The 12628-nt window shown below is 38.9% G+C and overlaps 1 protein-coding gene across 1 annotated transcript in view; it reads left to right on the top strand.

The window, feature by feature from the left end:
• The window catches only part of Ano5 (anoctamin 5), a 93185-nt gene that overhangs the window by 38652 nt on the left and 41905 nt on the right, over positions 1 to 12628 (top strand). Inside the window, exons 6-7 of the mRNA XM_050122129.1 lie at positions 8258 to 8326; positions 10138 to 10422. Of these exons, the coding sequence (XP_049978086.1) occupies positions 8258 to 8326; positions 10138 to 10422 (354 nt within the window). The remainder of the gene's footprint in view (positions 1 to 8257; positions 8327 to 10137; positions 10423 to 12628) is intronic.

Below are 12628 nucleotides of genomic sequence, written 5' to 3'. Positions count from 1 at the left end.
CTCTAATAGGTGTGGTTGGAGCTTTCTGAGATTATGTTGAATAATATTCTAGGTGCCAGTGAATCCAAAGCTCAGATGTTTGCTACTCGTGGTACAGTCAGTGCCACAGTTCTAGTTACCCATTGGTTACTCTGTGTTTTTAGGTATATCTCAGTGTTTCTGTGCTTTGGTCTGCTCCCTTGGAGTTTTCTGTCTCAGGCCTACTTTGGCCTAGTTCAACCAACTTTGACCTGTTTCTGTAAATACTGGTCTGGATTCCCTCTTGCAGACTTTCCCGTCTTGGAGTTGATCCTGCAAATGTTTCTGGCTCCAGTCTACTGCCTCAAAGTTCCCAGGCTTGGTTGCACCCAGAACAGCAGAGGACCTAACTCATGTCTACTCTTTCAGAGGACCCAGATTCATGCTTGGACCCACAGAGGATCCGGATTCCTGCTTATTCCCTTTGATGTCCCAGACCAATGCCTGGACCCACAGAGATCCTGGCTCAGGCCTACTTCCTCTGAGGTTCCAGACTCATACCTGGCCCCAGAGAGATCTCTGATTCCTGCCTACTCCCTCAGTGGTCCCAGATTAATACCCAGACTGGCAGAGGTCCTGACTCAGGCCTAGTACCTGAGAGGTCCTAGACTTATGCCTAGACCCACAGGGGTCCTGGCTTAGGTCTACTCCCTTGAAAATCCCAGATTCACATCCAGACCCTCAGCAGTCTCTAGTTCTGGAACACTCACTCAGTGGTTACTTCCCTGTACCTGTTCTAGTGGAGATCACTGACTCTGGATCAGGTCGTTGGCTCAATCCTGGTTTGCCAGTGTCCCAGGACTCCTATCTTGGCATTTTCAAAAGCCAGAAATTCAATAAGAACTCCTCTGTCTTCCTATTCTATAGCCTTAGTTAATCTTTGTAAAAAGTCACTAAAGGGTTCTCTTTGGCCTTCTTTAACCCTAGTATATATTCAATTCTTTTGCTTAGTTATTGAATCCTGCCCCAAGCATTTACCTTTTTGGCATAGGTAAAGGATGTGCTCATCATAAAGAGCTTGATCCTGCAGATAAGCATAAGTGCTCTTACCAGGTATTTGATCTTGGGAAGCCTCAAATCCTTTGTTCTTCTCTGGTGTCCTAAAATTTTTGCCTCTTCTCTCCATTAGCATCTCTACAGCAGTTGTGGCCCATCTTCTAGGATTGCTGAAACTAACTGATACCAGTCATGTGTGATAGCCTTATTGCTGGAAACCCACATTTTCACCATCTCCATAACAAATGGTGAATACAAGTCATAAGATACTAGTGCTTGTTTAATTTCCATTAGATCATTCATACCTATAGGTTTCCATTCACATTCTCTGAATGCTTTAGGGTATTTAATGCTGAATGATTTTTTTTTAGAGGTGATTACAGGATAAGTAGCTAAAACCCTTGGTATGTCATCTCTGACTCTGACAGGTAATAGTGATGTTAAATCCCGTCCTTTTACCTCCACCTCCCTTTATCAGTTCTGATAATTTCCTCAATCATTTCAAATCTTTTTACCACTGTTTTTGTAAAGCATTAATCTCTTGACCTGTGAATATATCTAATGACTTAAATTACTCACATAATCTCTGGGCCTCATTCTACATGTATGATTTCAAGGTATAAAATTTTTCCAATAATGATAACTTCTCATCCTTGGATAGTACTTGGATGGTGTGCAGAATACCTTCCTGAAGAGATACTCTATCTGCTAACTTAACATAACTTTTTAACAGATTTTGATTGTCACATTCAAAACTATGAATTCTTTCAGATAATTTTTCAGCACTCTTTATCATGGCTTGAACTTTTCTGGAAAATTAATAATATCCATTTCAATGGTATTAATTTTTTTAGCTAACTTTTGATTTTTGATGGTATATATACTGTCAGCTAGCTGGTCATTATTAGTCCATAAAGACTGTATCATTTCCAAAAGTACTTCATTCTTGGCTCTGTTATGATCCCATTTTTAAAGGAATATGAAAAATAAAGGCAAGTCACATTATTAAGTAAATGGATGCATCAGAAAAACAATATAAGCCCTGCAGAATATCATCTATGATATAATGAAAAGATTATTAAATTCCTTGATGGTGATATTTTCTACAATTATATAACTTCTAAATTTATTTATTGATTGATTTATTAATCAAATGAACCTATGTTTATTATAATATCTCAGTAAATTGTTTTCTGGGAATATAAACCTGAAGCTGTTCAAGTCACAGCATAGCGGGGTGGCTGGGAGTGTACACGATCCTAGGAAATTGCCAAGTCACCATGCAGCAGGTCTCCCAAAGGGGTAGCTCGGCTCTGGCAGGGTTTTGGCAGAAAAAATACTTATTGGGTAAAATCATGCCAAGTGGGTAGGGATGGGAAACCTTTGGACATGGCCCTTTTGAGCCAGTTTTAGTAGGCATGGAGTTGGAATCCACATGAGTTCCAAATGAAGCACAATTAATAAAAGCTCGGGGTCAGAAACTGGAGTTCAACCTGAAGATCTGAAAAGCAAAACAGCCAGCCACTGGCTCTTACCTCAAACTCAGTCTTAAATGGCTATCCTGCCTCTCAGAATCTCAGAATGAGACTGTGGTTTGAGAGCTGTCTCTTCCCATTTTATAATCTTTTCTAGGGCAGGGATTAAAGGCATGCACCACAGGGATTAAAGCCATACACCACCAGATTTCTATGACAACTAGTGTGGCTACTGGGATTAAATTGCATGTTATTGTGGCTACTAGGATTAAAGGTGTGTGTTACTATAACCTGGTCTGTCAGGCTGACCAGTGGGACTGTTTTACTATCAGATCTTCAAGCAGTCTTTATTTATTAAAATACAATTGAAATGCCATTATACTCCCTCTCTTCCTGCATCCACCCATCCATTTTTCCATCCATCCCTCTCTTACTTCCTTCTTTCCTTTTGTAAACCTTCTTTAGCAATTGTTGGTTATGGGATGTGGGACATTCTCATATTTGCCTATCACATGTTTTGATCATGCTCACCCATCTGTTTCTTTCTCCCTCTTCCACATCTTTATGTCCTCCTTTCACTCTCACACCCTCTTCACACCATGACAATACTTGTTTTGTTAGTCCAGCCTTCTTCTTTTAACACCATAATCTCCAGTTTCTGATGTATTCATGACACAATTTCATTCTTCTCCATTATGTATATATCATTTGTTCTTGTCCACTCACTCCTCTGTTGTTGTAGTCAGTGTTGTATTGCTGTGAAAAGACACCACGACCACAACAACTCCTATAAAGGAAAGCTTCTAATTGGGGCTTTCTTACAGTTTCAGAGGTTTAGTCCATTATCATCATAGCAGGGAGCATGGGTAACATGCAGGCTGAATGGTGCTGAAGGAGTAGCTGAGAGTTCTACATCTGGATCCACAGGCACGAAGAAGAGAGAGAGAGAGAGGGAGAGCTACTGGGCATGGGTTAGGCTCTCAAAGTCATAAAAGCCACAGGAAGTGACACATATCCTTTAAGAAGGCCCCCTAATTCTAAGTAGTGCTACACCCTGATGACTAAGCACTCATATGAGTCTGTGGGGGCCATTATTATTCAAAGCAGCACATCTGTTGATGAGCACCCAGGCTGGCTCACTCCATAATTTAGCTTATGTGATACAGCTGCCGTAGATGAGGTTCGGAAAGCATTTTATAGTAACTGCTCCTTACCCCTCTTATCTTCATCCAGCTTAAGTCTGATAGTCAAAAATTGTTATCATTCTCATATATATATATATATATCTATATATCCCTTCCCTACATATTATTACTTATTTGCCAAAAAATCTTTAAATAAAACCTTTCGTGTAGTATATGCAAAGGTCCATGTACCCCAACCTCAAAGTCCATCTCCACATGTAAAGCAATAGCCAAATCTCAGTTCTTGTCTTGCTTAACTAGTGTATTACTAAACATTTTCTAGAGTAGCAGAACTGATAGAATAGTCTCTCTCTCTCTCTCTCTCTCTCTATATATATNATATGATAGAATTGGATCAGTAGTTAAGAGCATGTACTATATGATAGAATTGGATCAGTAGTTAAGAGCATGTACTGCCCTTGCAAAGGACATGACTTCAGTTCCCGGCACACATATGGGTCAGCTCACAAGTGCCTATCACTCCAGTCCCAGGACATTGATGCCCTCTTCAGGCCTCCACAGCCATGGTACTTACATGTACAAATACATACACAGAAACACAACATAAGTTTTTAAAGATATAATGTATATTTTATAAATTAACTCCAAGAATATGTATATAAAAATTGAATTACATAAAAATTAGACACATGCTTTCATCCATTGTTTTTTTAAGATCTATAAGAAGAAACCTCTCACAGCTAAAATTTTTCCTCACCTAAAATTTTCATTTTATTTTTCACACATTTTTTCTTATGTAAATTGCTGCCCTTGTGCATCTTCTATTTCTCATCAAATCATTATTTTGTAACAATAAACATAATTAGATTGGTTGACATATTTTTCTCTTTAGCCATAATATTCTAAGATATAATTTTACTTTGAGTATTGATTAACATTACAGCTATGTGTATTTATGATTAAATGCGCACATATTTGATTGAACATCACTGATATTATACAAAATATAACCAGAAAAATTTTAATGTAAGTAGCATGGATAACATAAATGCATTAATTGACAAGGTATAGGGACTAATCATTGTTTTCTTCATTTATGCATGAATAAAATCATTCTTAGAATCAAAGAGTTACGGTCCAATTATGTTCTTTGTTCTTATACATCTTGGTGCAAAGTAAGGTGATTTGGATCAATAGGATGGAATTACTGAATTATAGATTTCTCACAACCCCTGAGTTTTGTGCAAGTAATTTTAAAAGGTGGATTGAGAGGTAGCTCAGTAGTTAAGGGCATTAGAAGCTCTTATAGAAACATGTATGTGTGGTTCCCAGAATATACTTGGAGGCTCAGTACTGTCCATATCACCAGTCCTAGGAGTCCATATGTCCCCCTTTGTCCTCTGTGGACACTCCACAAATATGGTGCACAGGCATAGATGCAGGCAAGATACTCACACATATCAAGGTTTGTATTGGGGTTAAGTCCCACTAAAACTCTCAGGATTCAAAAAGATTTGCTCTATCAGGCAAAAACCTGACTAATTAGGTCTGAGCATAAACAAAATAAATTAACTAACATAAATCTTTTCATCATATCCCGTTTCTTCTGTCTATGTTCTCTCTAATCATACTGTTTCTTGTTCCTTGCTGCTGCTGCTGTTCTTGCTGTGCTTGCTGCTCTTCCCCCTCACATGAGGTTTCCAGTTTATATAACCCACACAGGCATTAAGGATGGTATCAACATGCACTTCAGAATCATAAAGAAAAAATAGATAGAACCTGAAAAAGAAGCACTCCAAAAAAAAAATGACACCATTCAGGAAGAGCCAGCATCCAAGGGGAAATACCTGACATTGCAAACCATTAGACAAGATCTGTAGACATTTCTGAACCTTGGACTCCTCTCCCCTCACCCCAATCTCTATTGGGATAACTAGCTTTGGTAACATCCAGACCTGTTTGTCAGTAAGAGCTGAAAGGCTGTCTTCCTATCTTTTAAAAATCCCTAATGTGGTCTATTAGCAAAGGTAATTGTGGGGGACTGACTTTAAGTAGATTTGGCTATTAGACCCAAGAGTGGATGTTATCACTCTAAGGCCCCATGGGACAGTCATTCCCTTGCCCATACAGGAGGGAAATACTTGCTGAGGTATTTTGGGAATGAATTCCATTTTGAAGGGTAGAAGATGCATAGCTTCACAAGGTTTCTGTAAAATTGACAGTGACTATCCAAAAGACAAGTGTTCCTGAAGCTCTACAAGTCAGGTCCCCCACAAGTTGTACACTGTGGGTCTGTCTAAGAATCTGTCAGCTGTACACATACTGTATAGCACCCCTTGCTCCAACACATACACATAAAATAAAAATTAAGAGAATTTTTAAGAAATTTAGAACAATTTCATTAATTACAAAGCATTAAAGTTTAAAATAATGTTTAATGACCTGGAATTCACTCTTATTTCTGCCATCTGCTCTGTTGAACTCTTAGGGTGGGTGACTGTCTAAGTTACAAAACCCCTTGTCTTTGCAACTGGAGATTTAGTCACTTTGTTGGTGCTGGATGAAGGATTTTAAATTATACTCCATTCCTACTGGATTTTTAATTTTGTTATATATTGAAGAAATATATTTAAGTCAGGATAGTTGAGTGGGGATGGTTTTTAGACATAGGCTCCTTCACATTAACACTGGAAGGAGAAAGGAAGCAGAGATTCCTTGTTGTGCCTGCCAGAACTTCAATGTAAAGGAACTTACTGATCATAAATGACTCAATACATCCTAGTGAAGCCTTTCAAAGTTCAGTTTTCTGAACTGCTCACAATGAAGGATGGAAGAGGCTTTGTCTAAATCTTACAGTAATTATTTGCAAGCCATGATTTGTGGTGAATCTTAACCTTCTTTCTCTAAGTGAAAGTCCTCTTGCTAGTCACAATCAAAAACCATGATGAGATTATGGCCTGCTGTGTCACGTAGAGGGATGCTATAAAAATAGTCCCACACTACCTCAGAATTGAGATTAATAAAGAGTTCTTTATTTAGGGGTAGATTCACAGATCACAGTCTTGTGCATGAGCAGGGAACAGGAACTGAACCCAGAAGTTGAGTAAGGGAGGCCTCACAAGCTTTACATTTATATTTATAGTAAAAAGAGGCCATGCCCAAGTAGACTGGTATCTTAAAGGCTATTGACTGAAGGAGTTCCCACAGCATCTCCCCCTTTTGTCTAAATAAGAGAGTTCTAAGCCTAATACAAAACTATAGAATAAAAACAAGTATCAAGTATAAAAATTAGAATTACAACCAGCATAAACAATATCAAGCAAGAAACATATTCTTAATGTTTCAATAATTATCCTATCCTAAGGAGTCTAAGTCTTGTATTAGAAATGGCTTGGCTAAGTCATGAGAGGGAAATAACTACAACGATCTAGTCTTCAACCCCATTGAAGACCTGAGAAGGGAAATAATATTACTTGAGTAAACAGGAAGTTAATCAAGCAACTTTTAAAATATGCAATAAATGACAGAGACAACTGACTATCTGGGCAATCACCCACAGTCTCAATTGCAATGTTGGAGCAACCAACTTTGGTTAAGGCCTAGAGTAACTGACAGACCATTTTCAGAGGCAGGAAAGTTTTCAACCATCTTCCCCTGTCTTGGCAAGGTTTGGTAGTCTTTTTTTCTTGTATCCTGCTTGTTCTGCACAGACATTGTGAATTTTGTCAGTGGTCAAGGCATGGGCAGTTCTTTACCCAAAGGCCAATTTTGCCAAGAAGAAAACGAGCTCAAAGTGGAGTGTCTTCAGTGCTCAATGTTCTCTCAGGAATAGATGGGTGCTGCCAGGAGCAATTGTGTTTGGCGCCAGATGTAGATGGATGCTATAAAGTAGTCCTAGCTGAGAATTGATATAATAAAGGGTTCTTTATTTAAGGGTAGATACACAGATCACAGTTCTCTGCACAAGTGGGTAAGAGGAACCAAGTCCAGTAGCCAAGAGAAAGGCTGTGCAAGCTTTACTTCTATATTTATAGTACAAGAGGCCATGCCCAAGTAGGCTGATATCTTAAAGGCTATTGGCTGAAGGAGTTCCCACAGCAGTGGCATTAGAATTATTTGTTTAAAGATCACTGATCTTTGTAATGTTGAGCCTGTACCAGCTAAGAGCCTGTGTGTCTCTGTCTCCAAGTTTTTCATACTGTCAAATCACTCAGTGAAAGTTTGTGTGTATCATCAAATGTGAATCTTGTGAACCTTAGAGATTGTTCCTATTTTGTATTCCCAGAGTTTTGTTATTCATGGTATAGGTCAAAATCAGCCCATGACCTGAAGTCAGAATGTTTTATAGTGCATTTTTACATACAACCATGGAAGGTTCTAGAACCCATGGAAGCACAGCCTTGAGTCTGCCTAGCCCTTAATAAGCTGTCACCAAGGTTAGCCAGGCATGTCAGCTAGCATAGAGTGTTAGCCTGTCCCTGTGCACTAACACAAAGAGTCGCCCTGGCACTGCCCACAAATGCAAGGGTTGGCCTGGCATTGTCAGCTCCCACAGAGTATCAGGCTGGCACTGTCCACTAAGGCAGAGTATCTGCAGCACCATTTCATTTATTTCTGCCATAGGAAAGAAGACGCGAGTTTGAACTAAATCTCAGGAGAACGGGTCTTGAGTTGGAAATTGAAGATAAAATGGTAACTATATTTGATAAATTATGCAAGGATTTTATTTTAAGTGGGTTTTTCTCCTATTCATGTATTTGGCTAGATAGATAGTGGGTTTGGAGCAATACATAAATCTTTTACAAGACATCCTGCATTTTCACAGGTCAGTAGTCAGTGAGGTGACGTTTCAGTGAAGCTTCTTAAAATGCGCAGGAGCATAGGAAGTCGAAGAAAGGCCAATCTGTAAAGTGCTTGCCATACAAGTTTCACCCAGAAACCATATAAAACTTGGGATATGGTAATATGTTCTTATAATGACAACTGTGGTAAACAAGTGGGCCCCTGGGACATAGTGTCCATCGAGTCTACCCTCATTGGTGAGCCCCAGTCCCAGTGAAAGACCATCTCAGAGCAAACAAGCAAACAAGGTGGATGACTCCTATGGAGCTACACACAAGACTGACTTCAGTCACACACATCCACACACTACATATGCAATATCAGACACATGTGTGCATGCACGTGCACACGCACACACACACGTGTCTTCCACTAAGGGTATAGAAAGATGAAGCACTTTATTTACATATCTGTTTTACCTTGATGCTGCCTGTCACATTGCACACTGGGCCTGGCTGTCTTGCAGGATAGCCACTATTTAACCCATGGTACTCTGTTCATGAATAGGTAACATTATTTCATTCTGTAACTGTATTCATGTTTATTATTGCTTCTCTACAATTACCTTTAAAGTTGTGTTTAAGCCCTACTTAAGATCACATTCTATCTGTGACTCTTCTGAAATCCTCCAACTTTGTTTTCATTTTCTAACTATTATTTCTCATCAGTTTTTACTGATACAATCAATGAATGTGTGTAATATAACACAATATATAACTTACTTTCCTTTGTAGTGGACCTTCAGGTCGGGTCTATGAAGGAACTATGGAAGAAGAATGGGAATATCTAACAGCATGCGTATAATATAATGTAATGTAGTACAATGTAATATAATATAATAAATTTTAATAACCTCACTGATTATCGAAACAAAATCCTGAGATGATGCTTATCAAAACTATTATAGTGTGTAGAATTATATATATCACTGTGAATCAGTCTAGTGCTGAGTGAACTAGACACACTAAAGTATATTATAGATGATATTGAGTATATTTATGCTAGTATAGGCATATACCTGAAGTATATTTCAAAAAAATTCTCTCTCAGTCTCCATGTGTTTCTGTAGCACTCCTCCTTGTGGCATGCATATATACACATGTAAATAATATATATGTGTTAATTTTTATGTTAGTACATGTCTTAGTTTCTTTTCTTTCACTATGATAAGATACCATGGCCAAGGCAACTTATAAAACAAAGTTTTGGGGGGAGCAATGATTTCAGAGGTTTAGAATATGTGATGGAGAAGCACTTTGTAGAGGCAGGAACAGTTGAGAGATTCCATCTTGATCCGTGACCTGATAAGACACTGGACCTGATAAGACACTGGACCTGATAAGACACTGGACCTGAAGTATGCATTTGAAACTTCAAGGCTCTCTTTCAGTGACACACTTCCTCCAACAAATCCACACCTTCTCATCCTTCTCAAATTATTCCACTAGCTAGGGACAAAGCACTCAAACGTATGAACCTATGGAAGCTCTTTTCCTTCAAACTACCATAGTACACACACATAAAGATCTTAGAGGAATCTCATTTCTTAAAAGTTTTGCTTAAAAATTGATTAAATTGAAAATTTATTTTCATCATTGAGAATTTGAGATTTGCTTTCTTTTATCCTTAACTTTATTTCACTCTGTCTCTTTTTTATGCAGAACTCTGAAGATGGAAAAACCTTTTTTGTGAAGATCCACGCCCCATGGGAGGTCCTAGTCACTTATGCTGAAGTGCTAGGAATCAAGATGCCTATTAAGTTGAGTGACATCCCACGACCAAAGCACACACCTCTGACATACATGCTTGGGCCTGTGAAGCTCCCAGCCACTGTGAAGTACCCTCACCCTGAGTATTTCACTGCCCAGTTCAGCAGACATCGTCAGGAGCTCTTCCTCATTGAAGACGAGGCCACTTTCTTTCCATCTTCAGCGAGAAACAGAATTGTAAGTGGTGAAGGCTTTGGACACCTCTCTCCATGTGTGCCGTGTAAGACTCTGTTCTTACGGGATTGTGCAGGCTCAAAACTAAGCACTCAGGGTTTTCCTAGGCATGGCAAATATAACCATCTCATAGGATTATGCAGGGATGGAGTCTGTTAGATCCAGTTTTAACTTATAAAAATCCCTATTCCTCAAATACTATTTAAGAGCAGGTGATTGATAGTAGATCCAACAGTATAGGAGGAATTACATAACTCCAGAACAGCCTATCACTGACAGCCCAAGGGTTTGTGCATTATATCATCATTGTAAATTGATTCCTTGATCTTAAAATTGGATTTTATAAATTTAACATCAGAATATCGATCAGTTTAATTCAGTTTGAATATTTTAATTTCTTTTTATATAGATAGGCTTCAAGGAGCCTCAGACATTTTCTCCCCAATTAAATCATCTTCAGGCTTTTCAACAATATTTCTTCTCCTTCTGTAGTCCTAGGTCTTGTACATTGCTGACTGGAAGCCCCAGACACCACTGTTTCCTTGTGTTGGGTTGAGATCACATACATTTCTTATGTTACCCTGAAACTTAAGTGAATTCATTTGCAAACAACTTTGAACAACACTTAATATACAGCAACTGCTCAGTGGGAAAGAGCTCTCATTCTCATTAGATCTGATTTCAGAAGAACAAAGACCATGTTGGTCTTGCCTTTGTATTGTATGTGTGTGTGTGTGCATGTGCACACATGTGTGTGATTTAATTATACCATCTGATTCCCAGCCACTACAGACCTATTTGCCCTTGAGACCCACACATTCTCTGCTTATAAGTAGAAGATATGGCACATTCAATTTTCTTACTAGTTTTTTTTAAAAAAAAACTTATTTATTATGTGTACAATATTCTGTCTGTGTGTATGTCTGCAGGCCAGAAGAGAGCACCAGACCTCATTACAGATGGTTGTGAGCCACCATGTGGTTGCTGGGAATTGAACTCAGGACCTTTGGAAGAGCAGGCAATGCTCTTAACCACTGAGCCATCTCTCCAGCCCTCTTTCTAGTTCTTAAATCATTATTTTTATTTAAATTGACAGAGATATCAAACAGATGTAGCTACTAAAATTTTGGTACGATGAAAACTGAATATGAATTGGGAAAGAACATTTTCATTTTCCCAGAAGAATTAAAAGATACAAAGGCCTACACGTCAAACCAGCACCTTTCAGGGAATAGAGAGGCGCTGCTGTTGTATCAGAAAGCTTCTTTTCAAGCCGTAATGTTGCTGTTTCCTAAATAAGTAACTTCTCTGGAAGCAGAGGTCCTATTACTGTCCTGTGCTGGAATGAAAATGTAGTCAGTAACTTGTTCTCTATTGTTCTAATTATATTCTGATAATGACTGAGGATGCTACTAATTGCCGAGCGCCAGCCTAATGTATACAAAGCGCTGGATTTAGGCTTTATCCCACCTTCTACAAAGATGGACCAGGAGACTGTTCACTGCAGGAAGGTCACTGCTATTCCTTCACCTCATCCTTTGCTGCTCATTGTCGCTTGTAAACCTTGCCAGTGTGTTTTGTAAGTAGGAGTATGGGCTCCATTCCTTCTCTAGCACAGAAGCACCACGCTCACTGTTTAAAAGGCTGATGTAGAAAGAGTCCCTTCCTTCCTGTCCCACTCAGCATTTTAATCTGTGTATGGACACAATGAATAAATCTCTGGAGCATCATACTAGGACAGACCCTCATATTTGAAAGCATCTTCCCAAACACCACAGTAAGAAATTATATATGCATGCATGTGACACACATATATAATGTTCAATCGAGAGTCCCCATGACGCAGATGTGTGTGCACACCATCGTAATAGAAAATGTATTGAATTTTTGATATAGATTTAGCCACCTGTGTAGGTGGGAAAGCTTACACAGTTAACATGAGTTCTGAATTGAATCTCTGCTTAATGCATCTGCATGGAAAGAGAAACCGATAAGAAATTTTCTGTCACTTTGGTCATAAGAACAGACCTGACTTTCAGAGCACACTAAAGGGAGGGCACCAGCTTCCTGTCCATCTGTGGTGGACACATTCCATTGCTATAGTACATACATGTGCCACTTGGCTGAGATTCAGTGACACCATGTTTTCTAAATATTGGTGGAACCCTGCCTCGAGAAGCTCTAGAAACAACACCTCCCCAACTGGACA

This window comes from Alexandromys fortis, unplaced genomic scaffold (assembly GCF_014885135.2).
Source record: "Alexandromys fortis isolate MF-2015 unplaced genomic scaffold, M_Fortis_MF-2015_v1.1 scaffold_170, whole genome shotgun sequence".
Taxonomy (NCBI): domain Eukaryota; kingdom Metazoa; phylum Chordata; class Mammalia; order Rodentia; family Cricetidae; genus Alexandromys; species Alexandromys fortis.
Note: the sequence above shows the minus strand (reverse complement) of the source record. Positions and strands in the feature narration are given on the sequence as shown.